This window comes from Equus asinus, chromosome 2, assembly GCF_041296235.1.
Source record: "Equus asinus isolate D_3611 breed Donkey chromosome 2, EquAss-T2T_v2, whole genome shotgun sequence".
In the NCBI taxonomy this organism is placed as follows: domain Eukaryota; kingdom Metazoa; phylum Chordata; class Mammalia; order Perissodactyla; family Equidae; genus Equus; species Equus asinus.
In genome coordinates this window covers 153,460,880-153,478,875 of record NC_091791.1, presented here as the reverse complement: position 1 = coordinate 153,478,875, position 17,996 = coordinate 153,460,880, and the positions used below count along the sequence as shown (strand labels likewise).

The following is a 17,996-nucleotide window of genomic DNA, read 5'->3' as shown; positions in this document are numbered from 1 at the left end:
TTATCTCAAGTTTAAATGAGGTATTCAAAGGAAACCTTACATAAACTTTGAGTCTGTCCCCCATTAAAAACTGTGATGAGGTCAGAATTTCTAGGGTGCTCAATACTGTCCAAGAGCTTATGCACAGGGATTACTATTAAGCCTTTCACTGGAAAAAGGGCTTAGTTTACATTGCAAGAGAATCCTTCAAGCTTTAACCACAATTCTATTAAAGATTTCTTTACACCAAGACAGCTTACATGGATGTTGTGGGCATGGACTGACTGATCGCTGGAGCCACTGAACACAAGGTCATTCACCACCTTAAAGAACAAAATTCAACAACTTAGATTGGGTACAAGGTTCTGAGTTTCCTCTGTAACTTTTAACGCACATTGTGAATTTTAATTTCCATCCTGTTTAGAGATGAGCATGAACTAGGTATAAAATAAGTCTCTCAAATTTTCTGATCTGAAACTTACATCCCACCACCAGGCACTCTGATGAACTGACAGCGTATTATTCAGTTTGTTACCTCTTCAGAATGATTAGGAAGTAGCCTAAAAGGGCAATAGGGTATATCTACATTCTATAACAGACTTTTATCGTTTCGCAGTTAATATATTAGAAAACAGTACATCCCTTGGTGACCCAGACCTAAAGAAAAGGATTGTAACCTCCTTGCTCTTTTCAAGATGACTGTGTTCTAAATAAGGCTTTAGGTAACATGGGAAATGTCATTCAAACTCTTCTATTTGTGCCAGACAACTAACTCCTGTTCTCTTGCACTGTACTTGCCTTCATGCAAAGAATGGTTTTGCTGTGGCCCTCCAGGGTTCTAAGGAGGAGTCCATTCCGTGCATCACGTACACTAATGGTGCAGTCATAAGACCCCACAACCAGCAGCTTTCGGGCGCCTTCCTGAGCTGTGGCAAGACAGCTGACAGCCCGAGGGCCATGGCATTCAAAGATTTCAAGTCGTTTGTTGTTCTGAAAAAGAAGCCATTATATGAAGTAAAAGCAACTTAGCTGGAAAATCTCAAAATCAACTAACCAAAATCACTACCTCGATACAAACTCTAAATTCTATTACCTGTACTTAAGTTCTCATACGTACTCCCCATCTTAAACTTCCCAACCCCTGCCATTGCCATTCCAGCTTTGTGTTCATGACTCCCTCTTCTCCCATTCCAGCAGGGACAAAGCCTTACATTATAAACTCATTTCTAACTTCAACCCCCACTATCCTTCCTGATCCTAATTAGAGCTTGGTTCTCTTTTTATGCCCTCTCTCACTCCCTTTAGGTTAATGATAATGAACAATCAACCTGCTTTTCACACTCCAATACATTTTCCATGCCACAGGCCCAGGAACTCTTTCAGTGTGGGTTTTCTGGGCTTTTTTTTGTCATCCAAAATTTATGCAATTTATTTGTCATGGTGTTTCCAAAATTCTCTATTGAGAACTACCTTCTTAGACAATTTCAGTAAGAGTCTCCTACTCTCCACCTTTCTGTTATTCTGACGTTCTTCTGACTTCTGGTTCTATGTTCTCTCTTGTGACATCATTTAGTGGACTAGAGCCTTTGCATGAGTCAGTGGTATGATCACACCCTGAATTCCCAAACATTCCTGTACCTCAGATTTTAGACTTGCTTCTCTCATCCCACATCACTCTTGTCCATAAAGTCTCCCACTTCCCCTAAACCTCTAAAAAGGTACTTCAGGTGTTTGCATGGGATGAAACTCCCAGAAACTAAGCACAAGCAGCAGCTGGGAGCCTAGAGAGCTGGGCACGATTTCGGCCATTCTGAAGTGCTGGGGAGACAGACTGATGGAGTTCAGGACTCGATGATGGACAGACTCTGGTAAACAGCCCTGGCTTTCTGCTGAGATGCCAGAAGCACTGCATTCTGGGAGTATGGGCAAACCAGAAAAGACACAGCCCTGACAAGACTTTAAAATTCACATCTCTGCAGAGATTCTCAAATCTCTGTCTTGAGGTCCATCTTCTCTGAGGCTTTTCAACCATTTAAAGATCATTTCCAATTGAATTTCTCGTTATCATCTTGCCTCAAAAAGTCTTGCTCTTAACTTCTGTCTACCTTTGGTAATATTAATCTCACAAAAAAGAATAGAATTAGGTAATTATCAAGTTTTATCCTTTAAAATATTTTAAATTTATTGTTTCTTCATTTCTATGGCCCTAACCAAATCGAATCTAGGCTGTTAGCACTTCACAACTGGAATGCAAAAACCTTCACTAATTACCCTTCCACGATCTATTCATATCTAGTGAACCAAATAACTTGCCACTTGATTATATATGTGCTAGATTTCTTCTAACTTGATTTTAAGCTTCTTAAAGGCAAAAACCATGACATATTTTATTGCATCCCTTATAAGTAGTTCCAGCTAGTATGTGGAAGGAGAGACAGGAGGTACTCAATAAGCACGTATGATGCTGTAATTGGGCATAACATAGTAAACATTCTAACATGCAGTTAAAAGATGACCAGATGACCTTGGGATATGGGCTACAACTAATTAGTAACCAAATCTTTCACTTCTACCTCTTAGATTACATCTTTTTTCCATTCTCTTCTCCTCATCCTTAGCCTAACCTTTCACGTCAGCTTCCATTACAAAGGCTCCTAAGTGGTCTCCCTGCCTGTGCTGGTACCAGTATTTTCCAATCTCATCAACTCCAGAGTGACTTTTTCTAAACTACAAATTGGATCATGTTGCTCAGACTTTAAAGCCTACAAGATGCAGTCCAAGCATATTAACAAAGCACATAGGGCCATCAAGAACTGGTCCCTATTCATTCCCTAAGCCGTATCCCGGGGCTGAGCACACACAGATGCTCAACAAAGGCTTGGTCAACAAATGAATTTATCTCAGGGTTCGGAAAGAATGAGGCCACATGGGCATGAAGGCAAACCTTTGACTTCGTTCACTTTACAGAAGAGGCTACCCTCATGAAACTCTAAATCAGTTCCAAACCACATCAATGTCACACTCAAAGGAATTTAAGCTCATTTTTCATGGTGTCATTCTTAAAATGAGACAGACTAGTTTAACGTGTGACTCATTATTTGGCCCCAAATCGTCAGGCTTGGTTTAATTTAGTAGAGTTACATTTTGGTCTTGGCACACTTGGGCCTGAGCAGACAGAATGCAGGATCTTGTTTCACTTACACCAGGAGACAACAGTTTTCGAGTAGCAGCTAATTCTGTGGCTTTCTCACACAAGAAAACAGGGAAATATCTGCCTTCTACTTCTTCCCACACACACTCACATTATTTTCAAGTGGAATGGGAATTCAGCCTTCTCTCCCCAACCACTAACCTTTATGTTGAAGGTGACCACAGTGCCATTTGCCAGTCCTGCATAGAGGATTCGCCACCTACTGTGGAGGCAGAGAACCCGGTCTTCCAGCTGTAGTTGCTCCACACACTCTCGTGTCTGATAAAAGTACACAACACCTACTCAGCAGAGGTTAATAGGCAAGTAAAATATGAAAACAATCCTTCTGAAAGCAGAGTGTGAAATGATTTTTATGAGGAAGAAAATGTAGCATCCTCTACTTGGTAGAAGACAATCTTAGATTTTTTTCTCTTTTGAAATATGTGGCCAAAGACCCTCGAGCTGTAGGTAATATTAAAAACAAATACAAATCCCAATAATGTTACCCATGTTTCTAATTTAGAATATAGAAATTCTTCAAAGGGCACTATGAACTGGGTCTTAACCTCCTAAATTAAGTAGCCAAAGATAAAGTTAAAGCTGCATTTGACATCTAAAAAGGAAAATGAAGATTATAGTTACATACTTGATAATTGCATTAATCAAATATGTACTTTCCTACAACTGACTCTCTAATTCAATAGCTCCCAAACGCATCCTTCAAGCCAGTGCCAAGTTAGCGGGTCCATAATTACCCAAGAAACTTAAAAAATATATAGAACTCCAAGTTTCACCCCTAATCCCTGGGATTCTAATTGAGTAGGCTCTAATGTATATTTTTTAAATTTCTTTAGTAATTCTGACGCATACCCAGATAAGAGTTTGATCTGACCTTCAAGAAATGATTTCCATGAATTTCCAGAGCTGGGTTATACTAGCAAATCTAATTACCTACAACCTAGAATAGGGCCAGTAATGTAGAAAGTGCTCAAGGTTTGCTGTTGACTGAAACTAAGCGACTAAAGGCCCAAGTGTAGCTTTTTTTAAACAGGTTTGGATACAGATGTTAAAATCAATATGGTTATAACTGGGTAGGATGGAACAAGCTGTGGGTAGGATGACAAAAGCTGTAGCTGTCAAAGCCTTTGATCTCTTCTCCCAATCTTCCTTCACACCTAAAAGAGTCAGTCTTTCAAATTATTCAATTTCCCCCACAGAATTACAAATATAAATGCCACATACGAAACTGTAAAACAGAGAAAAAGACAAGAAATATGACCAAATGTTAAGATTCATGTTGTCTCTGTCTTATAAATAATTTTATAGGGGAAATTGAATATTATATAGTTATAAAAAAAGAACTATTGGTACATACAACAACATACATTAATTTCAGACATTATGGTGAGATAAAGTTAGGCATGAAAGAATATATGTAGTATGGTTTATTTACAGGAAGTTCAAACACAGACAAAAATAATCCATAATGACAGAACCCAGAATAATGGTATTCTTTGGGGGCGGGGGGGGGAGGTGGCTGGCAAGTGTATAATGGAAGATTCAGGGGGATGGAAATGGTCTATATTTGATCTTGGTGGTGGTTACATAAACATATACCGACGTAAAAGTTCACCAAACTGTATATTTAAAATTTGTGTACTTTACCATATAAAGTTATACCTCAATTTCAAAAACTCACTAAGAATTTTTTCACTAATGACAGTCCCACTATGCCAAATACTACTCATGTCAGAACCCTTAAAAATATTGAAAAATCTTTTAAAGTTTTTGCTAATTTTATAAATCAAAGTGGTAATGAACTTTTGTTTTAATTTCCACTTACTGGCAAGACTTTTATTTTCAAATAGTTATTTGTATTTCCTCTTTTTAAGGAATTTGTTTCTGCTTTTTTCCCAATTTATGTAAAAGGATTTTAGAATTTCTCTTCTCAAAGGTGTAAGCTCCTTACAACAATATTAACCCTATGTTTATTCTATCCTATATTACAACTATTTTTCCCTCTTTTTACTTGACTATTTCTTGACAAAACTTGTTTACAATTTTTAATGGCTTTTTACAGTATTATTTCCACATAATAAAATTCACCATGTTAAACACACATTTTGTTAAGTTTGGTAAAGTACACAGCCTTGCAACTATTACCACAATCAACTTTCAGAATGTTTTCAGCAACTCCAAAAAGTTACCTTTACCCTCTTTGAGTCAATTCCCACTACCATCCCAGCAACCCTGACAGTTTTGCCTTTTCTAGAATGTCATATAAAGAGAACATACAGTATACAGTATTTCACATCAGACTGCTTACAAAGCATGTTTCTGAGATCCACCTATTTTGCTACATGTAGCAATTGTTTGTGCCTTTTTGTTGCTAGCATTATTCCACATTTATTTTACATCCCACATTTATTTTATATACCACCTTTAATCTATCTACCAGTTGATAGATGTATTGACTGTTTCTATTACTAAAATGAATAATGCTGCTATGAGGTTCCTTCTTTCATTCTGGATACTGGAAATTTGTGTCTTCTCTCTTTTTTGATCTATTTAGCTAAAAGTTTATCTATTTTATTTACCTTTTTGAAGAACTAGCTTTTGGTTTCATTGATTTTTCCCTATAGTTTGTCACTTTTAGATATTGTTGATGTCCATTCTGCTCTTTATTATTTCCTTTTACTTTTTCTTTTTTCTAATTTCTTAGAAACTTAGATAATTGATTTTAAACCTTTCTTTTTTTCTAATATAAGCATTTAAAACTACAAATTTCAGGCGCTGGCCCCGTGGCCGAGTGGTTAAGTTTGTGTGCTCTGCTTTGGCAGCCCAGGGTTTCGCCAGTTTGGATCCTGGTCATGGACATGGCACCGCTCATTAGGCCATGCTGAGGCAGCGTCCCACATGCCACAACTAAAAGGATCCACAACTAAAATATACAACTATAGACTGGGGGGATTTGGGGAGAAAAAGCAGGAAAAAAAAAACCTATAAATTTCCCTCTCAACGATGCATTAGCTGCATCCTACAAATGGTAAGTTGTATTCTCTTTTTCATTTACTTTGAAATATTTTCTAATTTCCCTTGTGACTTTGAATCATAGGGAACTTAGAAACATGCTATTTCATTTCCCCATATTTGGGGATTTCCCAGATTTCTTTCTGTTATTGATTTCTAATTAAATTCCATTGTGGTTGGAGAATATACTCTAAATGATTTCAATCCTTTTAATTGAGAGTCTCACTAAGACTGAGATTTATTTCATGCCCCAACACATGGTCTATCCTGGTGAATGTTCCATGTGCACTTGAAAAGAACGTGTATTCTGTTGTTTGAGGGTGAAGGATTCTATAAATGTTAATTAGATCTTGTTCATCAACAGTGTTGTCCAATTCTCCTATATCTTTGATGATTTTCTGTCTAGTTGTCTATTAAGTATTGAGAGAGAGGTGTTGAAGTCTCCAACACTAACTGTGGATTTGTCTATTTCTCCTTATACTTCTATCAGTTTTTCTTCGTGTATTTTGGAGCTCTGTTATTAGGTACATATATTTATAATTGTTATATCTTGTTACATTGTTGTATTGTTATAATTGCTACATAATTGTTACTGACCCTATTATCATTATGGACTACCACCCTTGTCTCTAGCAGTACTCCTTGTCTTAAAGTCTATTTCCCTGATAGTAACAAGCCACTCCAGCTCCTTTTGTTACTACTTGCACAGTACATCTTTTCCCATTCTTTTACTTTCAACCTACTCATGTCTTTGAATTTAAAGTGCGTGTCTTACAGATGGCGTAGACTTTGACACTTCTCCTTTATGTAGTCAGTTTCTGCCTTTTGATGTTAGCGTTAATTCACATTTAATATAATTATTGAATATGGTTAGATTTAGGTCTCCAATTTGCTACCTGCTTTCAATTTGTTTCATTTTTCGTTTCTGCCTTGTTTTCTATTAAACAAATATTTTTTTAGTATGCAATTTGAATTCTTCTATTCAATTTTTTAGTTCTATTTCTCTGCATTATTCTTTTAGTGGTTGCTCTAGGGCAGTTGTTCTCAGAGTGTGGACAACAGACCAGCAGCATCAGTATCACGTCAGAAATGTAAATTCTTGGGCCCTATTCCAAAACTACTGAATTAGAAACTGAGTAGGGTCCAGTGGTACATATTTTACATACATATCTTAACGAGCTCTCTAGGTTAATCTGACGCATGCTGAAGTTGTGAACCAGCACTTGAGGGATTACCTCTTTAAAGTATAACACTCTAGTTTCAAGCTAATAGTGACTTATTCCCAATAAAATATAAGAACCTTGTACCAGCACAACTCCATTCCCTCCCTCTCCTTTGTGTTCCTGTTATCACACATATTCCATCCACATGTTAAAAACCTAATGATTTAATATTATAAATTTTGCTCCAAATAATTAAGTCTTTTAAAGAAATTAAGAACATTTTTTTATGCAAAAAATTTTCTTTCATTTCTTTCAATGCATTTAGAGTTAGAAAATTCTTTCTCAGAGGAGATATCCACTTCTAAGTTTTCAAGTTTAAAAAATTTAAACATTTTATTCTCTTTTCTATCTAGGATTAATTTTGGCATATGATGTGAAAATAAAAATCAGGAGTAATATTTGTGGGAAAGATCAAGGGAGGTTTATTACTAATAGTAGTAAATGAAAAAATACTAGTGGAGGCAGACAGAAAACACTCATTTCTCATAAGCTTCATTTCTACTAAGGGTTATACAAGTGAACTAAAATAGGTTCAGAAGCAAAAGAGAAAAAGGGGAGCAGAATGAAGTGTTTGTCTCAGTGTCTCCACTCTACACAGTACATACAATCAAGCAGTTCAGTATTAGCACTTTTGATTTCTCTGGACCCACTTACCTTAACATTATAGCAGCGAATGGTGTGGTCACTGGAACCAGTGTAAAGGGCAGCATTCTTCCCAGAGGTTTGAGTAACCAGGAGGCAGTTCACTTTGGAGGTATGACCCTCAAAGACACCAATGCACTTCCGACTCTAAAGTCAAGCACAGATCAGATCATTAGTTGTGAATATAAAAGGATTAGATAACACATTTCCTCAACAAAAAGATGCTACAACACGTAGTTCACTGCTCTATCCTCAGAGCCTAGAACAGTGCCTCATACACAAAAGGTGTTCAGTAAATATCTGTTCACTGAATGCCCAGCAAACAGTCACATGTAGTGAGCTACCTGCAACTATGTTAGCTGAACCACACCAAAAAGTACTTAGGGCAATTTGCTACAAGATAGATCGGAATTTTAATTAATGCCTACAGCAAAGCTCTCCGACATACGGACCAAAGATCTAGCAAATCCAAACTATAGCTAATTACCCAGATAAGTTCCTGCATTTGATTAGTAGCTTGTGAGAATGCTCCACAATATTCAAAGACTGTCAGATGCCACCACAGGTCCTAGTGGTCCAGGTGTGTGGTTCCATAAAGGAACATCCTAAATTTTATCTCCGCACACATCCTGAGATCTATTTAAAATGTACATACATACATACCCACCTTACAATTTAGAATTAGAGCCAATCTCCCAAATCTTACACTCACACTTTCTGGTACCACTGCTTCCTTCCTTCAGTCATCCCTGTTGCCCCTCACATCGTTAGGCTAAAGGAATTTATACAACTGTTGCCTAGAGCAAACACATTTTCTTGGTCCCTTGTCTAACCTTTTGATTTTCAAGGACTTCAGCAATTTCAAATACTTTCATGGTGTTTGTTCAGGCAACAGAGTGTTCCTAAAGTTTCTTGGCTATCCTTGATAAACAGAATTAGTCTGACATATACCAAATTCAAAACTCAAGAGTTCACTCTATGAAAATGAAGAGTAATAAGCATCAGATTATACTAAGTGTGGGGTAGTGGAAGACTGTTGCTCCCTTAATAATTTGGATAAGTAATCAACTGCCAAGGGAAATGCCTCCTCTGATACTTCTCCAGTATTCATTCCGTCCCCCTCTACTATGTAGCAGCTATGCGACTGACCTCATCGCCAATTCCAGAGCTGGGACCTGATGGCCCAAGCTTACTGTTGTAATCCCATCTCCCTTTGGCAAGTTATTGTTCAGGGAGTAAAGCACAGGACCCTTTTTCGGTGGCGAGAGGGAAAAAAAAAAACTCCAGTGGCTCCTAGCATCTATCTGTAAGTAGGAGGAAAACTAGCTTTAGGAAAAGGTGGTACCAGAGAAGGCAGAGTGGAGAGAAAAAGAAATTAAGTCCACCTTACTGGCCCCGCAGCCAAGTGGTTAAGTTCGCGCGCTCTGCTGCAGGTGGCCCAGTGTTTCATCGATTTGAATCCTGGGTGCGGACATGACACTGCTCATCAAACCACGCTGAGGCGGAGGCCACAACTAGAAGGACCCACAACTAAGAATATACAACTATGTACTGGGGGGCTTTGGGGAGAAAAAGGAAAAAAATAAAATCTTTAATAAAAAAATAAAAAAATAAAATTAAGTCCCCAGTGACCCTGCTGAGCCGCTGGATCCAACTGATCTAAAGTTAGTCTAAAGCCCACTTCATCTCTGGACAGCAAATAAGTTCCTATATGGGTTAAGAAAGTGAGAGCTGGAGTTCTAAAACCTGCAATCAACCATAAACATTCAAATTGATACATCAACTTACCACCAGATTATAAGCTCGGACAGTTTTATCTGCTGAACAGGTATACAGTAAGTTCCCAAATATCTGAATTGCATTCACCGCAGCTTGGTGCCCCTCAAAACTCCCTTCTGTGGGCTCATCATCATCTCCTGGCTCTGAAGATATTTCTAGGAAACAAGTATATGTTTCAGAGACATGTCTGCTTGTGTCTGAAAAGATACTCAAAAATTAAAACCATTACACAACAAAGTGGTCTCTGGATTCTCCTTGAAACCTAGTTCCCCTAGCGAAACACCACATTCTTCATTAATGATCTTCGTTATGAAGATTTCATAATAAGAAAAGGCGGGGAGGAAGGGCTTTCACTTAAGAAAAAGACATTAACATAATGAGCTTTTGAGTGATATCTGTAAGGTACCAAACATTTCTCCACATCCAGTCTCCCCTGCTGCCAGTCATTTCATTGAGCAAGGCGTTATTCTTTAAGCAGTTTCTTCTCAAACAAAAACCTCTGGAACCAATGAAACCTTAATATTAACGTGCTGAACAGATAAGAGAGCCAGACAAGAGAGATGTAAGTAAGAAACTGAGCAGCCAGGATCTGAGGCTTTAGGGATACCATCACTGCTGGGCAAAGTTATCTTCCTGGTGATAACCCCCACCCCATGTTCTATAAGCATATTTAAGTAGATTTAAACCCTGGCTCTAGCCTTGTTTTCTGTGGTTAATTTAAATAAAACTGAAAACCAAATACCTGAGGAGTTCTTTGATCCTTTTATGGAGGAGATCACAGTCTGAGTTTCTGCCACACTACAAAATAATAGCAAAAGTCTTCTTAGCATCTGTGTGAACAGGACAGGTAGTAAAACTTACATTTTCCTGACTCAGAGGTTTGTTCTAAATAATGGGTAAGTAGCAGTGATATAAGAGATCAGTTTTCCATCCAAAATTTCTATATGAAAGGAAATAAAAGTAAATATTTACAACACAAATGAAAAAGCAGAAAATCTCTACCACCAAGGTTTGATTCTTCCATATCCATAATCCCTACTAATTTTCTATAAATTTGATTCTTTTAAAAATTCTGATTCATAACAAAAAGTTCTATTTTTTAAGAAACGAAGAATGGTGATGAAAGCTGTTCTGATTGGACCAACACCACATCCTTACCTTACAGGGATGCCATCCTTATAACGTGTGCCAATCTCACTGGTGGAGCTCACTTCATCACAACCAGAACGAGAAGTTTCTATCAAATTTTGCTCTGTGGAGTTCCAAATATCCTTTTTAGATGGGCTGTCTGGTTTCTCTTCTCCAGATTCAGAAGAATCAATGGCTACTACTTCTAACTGAGGATTAGGAATTTCTAGGACTTCTAGAGATGAGTCACTATCCGGCTCATCTCTGACACTCTCTTGTTCTGGGCCAGTTCTGCTATCTTCCCACGTGGAGGTTGTGACTTTCCCCCCTTTAGTTGACTTTCCAGTTTTCACTTTCCTCACAGGCTTAGCAGAAAATACGTCCTGTTCAGTGTCACTGTTCTCAGGAACATGGGCAGCTCGTAGAGTTTTCTTCTTCCTCAGTTTCTTCTTTTTCTTGTTTCCCCTAGTTTCAGCTGATGTCAGAGTGGACTCTGCCTGCTGTTCAGGCTGGTCAGCTGGAGAGTGGGGCTCCTTCTCTAAAGGGGTTTCTGAGGCAAAGGACAACCTTGGAAAAGAACTGGTACAGGCTTCAGACCCACTGTTACCTTTGGCTGGCTCTTCGTCTTCTTTACTTATGCTAGGAAGACCAGCTGATTGGGAAGAGGGAATGTTTTCTCTGTTTCTGGCATTTCCCTGCTCCACGGAAAACTTCAGTTCTTGGCTAGGCTCATGGAAACTTTCTGTTAGCTCTGACAAGGACAACGTTGCAGCAATAACTGGATAAACTGGACAACTGTCATTGATCTCTCCTGAATTCAGAAGAAAAAAAAATTGCATCTTTTTTTATGTCTGCTATTTATAGTCATAAACTTCAATTATTTATCTCTGATTGAATCTCTACCAAATAATGACATTTCAATATGTTAACTAAACCATGACTGTTAAAGCTGCTGTCTCACCCCTCGGCTTCCCCAAATCGACACAAATTCCTATTACAGTACATACTACACTTTGCCTTGCATTCATCTCACAAATAACGTGCATGTCATACCCTACAAAAGCTCCTTATGGGAAAGGATTGTTTCTATCCATCTTTTTTCTTTCTTTCTTTGAAATGTCCACAAAGCATTGTTTTTATTCTCAGTAGACACTTAAATATCTACTTAACTAAACTGCTTTCGTCTTCATTTCTTAGAAGTTTTCACTATGCATTTTACCTGTACATCATCCCATTTAGCTAACTAGTAAAGTCAGCTGACTTAAAAATGTCTATTTTCTTTGACTTGATAGAGTTTACACTGATGAAATAAACAGACATACTCAAAAATATATACTATATAGTGCTATACAGAATATTAAAAAACGAAAAAACCTAAATAAAGGTTATATAAGTTATTGTATATCCAGATTATTATGCAACTTCTCAAGTATTATACAATTAATAAAATAAAAATATTTTAGATGAATTATTTTTATGACACAGGAAAATGGTCATGATATATTAAACAGAAAAAAGTCAGGTTATAATAGGCTACGATTTGTTCTTTGTATAAAGTCTACATGTAAACACACAAATATTTATGATTTAAGAAAGACCGAAATAATATATAACAAAATAACATCTATATTTTTATAGTTTCCCAATTTTTTACAATGAACATGAAATTACTTTTGCAATCAAAAAAAGAAATCTAATAAAAGCTATTTTTGAAAATATTAGCTTAAAAAGTGGCTATAATGCTTCATTACTAGTTTTTTAAAAAATACTAAATACTATCCACATAAAAGTAACAAAATTCTGGGGCTGGCCAAGTGGTTAAGTTCACATGCTCTGCTTCGGTGGCCTGGGGTTCACTGGCTAGGATCTTGTGTGCAGACCTATGCAGTGCGCATAAGCCATGCTGTGGCAGCATCCCACGTAGAACTAAAATGACCTACAACTAGGATGTACAACTACGTACTGGGACGCTGGGGGGAAAAACGGTAACAAAATTCAATAGGAAAGCTAATATACATTTGATATAGATATCTAGATTAGTGTTGCAACAGGTAGCAAAATCTAGGTTAATTCTTCAGACTTCGTTTTTGCTCAACTCACACAATGCCAGTTTCTTTGCTCACTTTTTACTAAACTTCCAATATACTACCATGTGGTTATACAAACTTCAGATAAGATTTTAAATAGCTTAGAAGTTATTCTCAAATGGTAACCAGATGAGTGTTATTTTATAAAAAGAGCAAAAACCCTGGCTATTTCTCAAAACCACCCAACTTCCTATTAGATGATTCCAAACCCCTCAGGCCTCTGCCTTTCATCATGGCCACCTGCCTCTCAGGCTTATATTAATCCTGGCTTGCACTTTAGATGATAAAGACAGTTAAGAGCTGAGAAATTCAGAGGATATACCTTATCTAGAAAATTGACTGAACAACTAGAACCCCATTTATCTCACAAAAACCAAATAATTCTGCACCAATCCTAATAAATGGAACATTTTAGGTGCTAATACAAAGTCAATTCAGTAATCCCAGATTTAGGGAAAAGTTATTTAGAAAATCCTCCTGATGGAAGGAAACTTCAAGAAAGATTAACTGTAATAATTTTAGCTTTGACAGGCAAGTACGACTTTACATCACTATTATAAAATTGCCCCAGACCCACTACAGGGTTGCCCTTAACCCAGAGAAAAGTTTACATACTATTGGCTTGCAGTAATTCCTTGGAGGCATTGCAAACAGAGCCTCGTGACACAGCATTCACATTCTCGTCTTGTTCAGGAGACATGGGCTCTTGTTTAATCTGAACCGATGAGTCTGGAGCGGGAACCACGCCATGGGCTTGGAAAGCAGGAGATGTGGTTACTCGGAAAGGAGATGGAGAGACATGAGAAGATGGAGGCTCCAGAAAAACTGGGAAAAAGGGAGTAGGCAGCAGCATGGCATCAGCAGATGTTTGAGATCTACTCTTCCTTTGTTCTCGTGTAGGGCTACAGGGAACCTGGTCTGGGCGCTCAGAAGGTTCATATGTTTCTAGAATGGGAAAATACATACACACAAATGCAAAAATGTATCTGAAAAGTCACTCATTTCTGAGCCAATTTGTATTTTTAAAGATTACAAGAGAATTTTATGGCCCCTCATTATTCTTCCAACTACATTTTCACATATCTATACAACCACCAAGGATACCAGCACTAATATTCCAATTTTTCAGATTTTAAGTAATTTATCCAAAGTGATATAGATACTAATGGAAGAGCCAAGATTTGAACCCAGGTCTTTTGATTCCTAACCAAAGGTTCTTCTTGTAACATACTGTCTCTGTTGCTATGCATTATGGGGATGTACTGTCTCACAGGCCTTTCTGTAGAAGGATGAAATCAAGGAGACATGAGAGAAATCATGACTTTCATGACTACTTTAATTCCTCTCTATAGAGAAGAAAAAAGTAAGCTACAGAGGACATAAATCCATCAGATTCTCTCCAAATACCTTGTAATCCCTGCAGAATCTGTATTCTGTGGGTCCTCAGTGCACTCATCTCCATAGTTATCTAAAAATAAAATACTTTGTTAAGCATTTTGAAAACCAACTTCAGAGATAAGCCATCTCCATTGTATGTTCCATCTGCTGTTACCTGCTGCTTGAGCATAAGTAATCTCTGAACTTCAACATACGCTGTCTGAAGGGCTGCACGGGCTTGCAGAAGGTTGTTATCCATGCACTGCAACGATTTGCTTAGTTCTTCCTCCCTTAAGGAAATATTCAGCAGCTGGTCAACCTGAGAACGTTCTGCCAAAAGAACCCATAAGGCTCATTTTAATACTGGAGACTGCTATCAAACAGCTCTTTAGGAGGTGGAACTACATCAATTATCTAGGATAAGCCTTTATTTTCTCCCCAATAGGTCACTGCAGACTCATCAAATCACACAAATCATGTAGTCAAGCCCGATGTTGTGAGAGCCAGAAACCAAAAGTGAGAACTGGTAAGATAGAGGTACCTCATAGGTTCAAGTGTACTACCACATGATACCCTCTTACCTAATCACCATCTCCCACTGCTACCCTTCCAAGTGAAATCTTTGTCCCAGGCAAATCAACCATCATAGGTTTCATTTCCCATTCTTCCTTTATCTACCACCCTCTTCACCCAAGGCTTTTGCTTAGATTGGGCCCCAGATCTTAGACTGGGCCTGCTTGCACTCTCCTCCCAATTCATAATTATTCTAGTCTATTAGTTAACATAATATAGTTCTCTTGATTAGAGAAGTCTTCCTGAAGAAGATATAGCTTTGAAATTGCACATTTAAGTTACCTGAAATAAAATGTTCTACTATGTGTATGTGTTTGTCATCATTATGTTTCTTTTTCCCATTCAATATGCCAAGAGCTCTCCCCTAAACTCCAGACTCACATATCCAACAACCAACTGGATATCTCTATTTAGGTGTCTCTAAGGTCCTTTAACTCAAAGGATCCAAAAGGGAACTCATCTTCCTCTACTCGAACAAATGCTCTCAAGGAATTTTCTAGTTCTACAAATGATACACAGTTGCCCCAGCCAGAAAATGAGGTCATGCTTGACTCCTCCCTATAAGAACAATTTCTCTCTGCCAGAATATTCTGTACTATACCCTTTTTTCCTTTAATTTTCCTTCTTTTATTTTTTCTCTCAAGACTTGGGAGTTCAGGAGAAGATCCATCCTGAGGAGATAAAGAAAATTGAATAATATTAAATTATTTTAAATTATAAAAATATGTAAAGGTCATTATCCAGGAGGAGAAAAAAGACTTCTAAGATAGTCATACATTATTCCGCATTATTGCTACGATCTCTAACAGGATAGCAGGAGTCTCATGTACATAGTAGCATCTCAAATATTAGTTGAATGAATTTATCTGATTTAAAAAAAAATAGACTCTAAGGTCAAGTACTTTCCTACGATCCTAGAAATGGTAAAGCCAATGGGGCTTAGGCAAAGCATTTCACCTTGGTAAAGCAGGGCAGAGACAGAAGTATGGACAAAGCCAGTAACACAGATATCTGATTTCATTGTGGCATAATTCCTACTTTAAATTTCAGCAAGAAAATCTTCACAACAAAAAGCTAAACAGTTTATGAGACAGGCCCCAAGATATTAGCTTTGTCACAGGACAATCTCTCATTCAACAACATCCACTACAGTGTCTAGCTCAAAGGGGCAGAGCTGGAATTTGAACCCAGGTCTACAACACATGCCCTTAACTATTCTGCTATATTGCCTCAGTATTAAAGGAAACAGCCCATCTTCTGACAGCACCAAATTCCGACTATATCACCACCAGCAACTCTTTCTTTTCAGAAAGACTTCCTAAAAGGATTAAGCAACATTAGCGACCGGGATGTCAGAAGAGAATTGGTGTCAGTAAAGGAATGGATTCTCAAAGGGACGGGCTGGATAACTGAGGTACAAAAACAGATAAAAGAGACTAAAAATCCTTCTAAGACTATGCTCAAATAGATGCCCTCTCATAGTATTAAAACTACCTTAGTGTTAAGTGCAGTAGTCCTGGGTCCAACAAGCTTACATGCCCTACAAATACAAATCCAACACTAGAATGCCTTTCCTCAGCAGCAGCACAGAATGCATCATGAAAACAGATCAAATGACAGCTGAAGACGTGGCTTACTCCTCGGTCAGGTGATACAAAGAATCAGTGGCTTGGAGACTAGTTTTAGAGATGACTTCATATTTTCCTAGTACTGTACATTCATATTCAATTACATTTAACTTAGTAGAATTACTCAGTGAAAACCAGCAGAATAAGACTATGAAAATAAAAGCCTCACAAATCTTCTATTCCAAAGTATTCCAACCCCAGATGCCCCCCAAAAATTAAACAGTTAAATCTTATAATAGCCAAGTCACCATACGAAATGTTCTATAAAAAGCACAGGGAACCATACTCACTCCAGTGGCTCTTCGTTTCTTTCTAATACTCTGACTATCATTTTGTTCAGCACCAGAGGTACAGCTACTATCTGTGGCTGCATCTGCCAAACTGGAGACTGCAAGGGCTGAGGATGCATTTGATGATAAAGAGTTTCCTTCTCCATTACTCTCCTGGGCATTCTGATTCTCTGACGGTGATGTAGAACTCTCCTGGCTGTTCAGGTCTTTTGCCAAATGCATCAAAGGAACTGTATGGTCAGAGGATAACTGTGCACTATGTCGCCGTCGAGTAGCAACATTTTCAGCCCTTTCACCTGTTCTTAAGGAGGCAGCCAGAGGTGTCACTTCCTGCTTGAGGTCCATGGTTGTTTTTTGACTCTGTGCAGCCCTCAGTGAGTTACTGGGTGAAAAAATCTGTTGCGGCTCATTTTCTTTGCCTGTACCTTCCTCACTGAAGAAGCTATACACAGAAGGAGCCCTGTCCATGATGACGCTGCTCTCAGAAAGGCTTCGCTTCCTTGCCAACCCAGGGGATGAAGAAATGGAAACACCTTCCCAGTGGAATCCTTCTAGATTGGACAAATCAGGTTCCCCATCCAAATCCAAGACCTCTTGTTCATTTTGAACTAGAGGCACCATTTCTATGCCAAACCTTAAGAAAGAAAGAAAAAGTCATAAATCAGACATGGTCGGGGGAGGAGGGGGCATCACTGAATGTGCCAGACTCTGTTAAGCACTGAGGTTATAAATATAAATAGAGATGGTTTCTGTTCTCAAGAAGCTCAGTCTAATAGGAGTTCCAGACATAAAGTAAATAACTACATTCTAAGCATTGTAACTTAAGTATTAAATTAGAGATTTGTATACAGCTATGAGAATGCATTTGAGGGAGTAAAAATTGAAAGTTTTATTTAATATGGAGCTCTAAATCTTCAATAATAAATAGGTAATTTTTAAGAGCAAACAAACCAAAACCAAAAATGTTTACTGAGCATTCACAAGTGCCAGGCACCATGCTAAGAATTTCATCACCTCAATAATACTCACAAGTCATGGGAAAGACGGCACAAGAAATACATTATTTCAAT

The 17,996-nt window shown here is 37.9% G+C and overlaps 1 protein-coding gene across 6 annotated transcripts in view; it reads right to left on the bottom strand.

Annotated features, from left to right (window-relative positions):
- ZNF106 (zinc finger protein 106) overlaps positions 1-17,996 on the bottom strand; it is a 59,321-nt gene that overhangs the window by 8,402 nt on the left and 32,923 nt on the right. For all 6 annotated transcript variants that reach the window (XM_014857305.3, XM_070503031.1, XM_070503015.1 and 3 more), the window contains 12 exons: positions 16,927-17,560; positions 15,610-15,679; positions 14,611-14,765; positions 14,466-14,526; positions 13,674-14,003; positions 11,002-11,782; positions 10,586-10,641; positions 9,853-9,998; positions 8,077-8,211; positions 3,332-3,448; positions 778-969; positions 240-302 (listed from right to left, as the gene is read on the bottom strand). In XM_014857305.3, the coding sequence (XP_014712791.3) occupies positions 240-302; positions 778-969; positions 3,332-3,448; positions 8,077-8,211; positions 9,853-9,998; positions 10,586-10,641; positions 11,002-11,782; positions 13,674-14,003; positions 14,466-14,526; positions 14,611-14,765; positions 15,610-15,679; positions 16,927-17,560 (2,740 nt within the window). The remainder of the gene's footprint in view (positions 1-239; positions 303-777; positions 970-3,331; positions 3,449-8,076; positions 8,212-9,852; positions 9,999-10,585; positions 10,642-11,001; positions 11,783-13,673; positions 14,004-14,465; positions 14,527-14,610; positions 14,766-15,609; positions 15,680-16,926; positions 17,561-17,996) is intronic.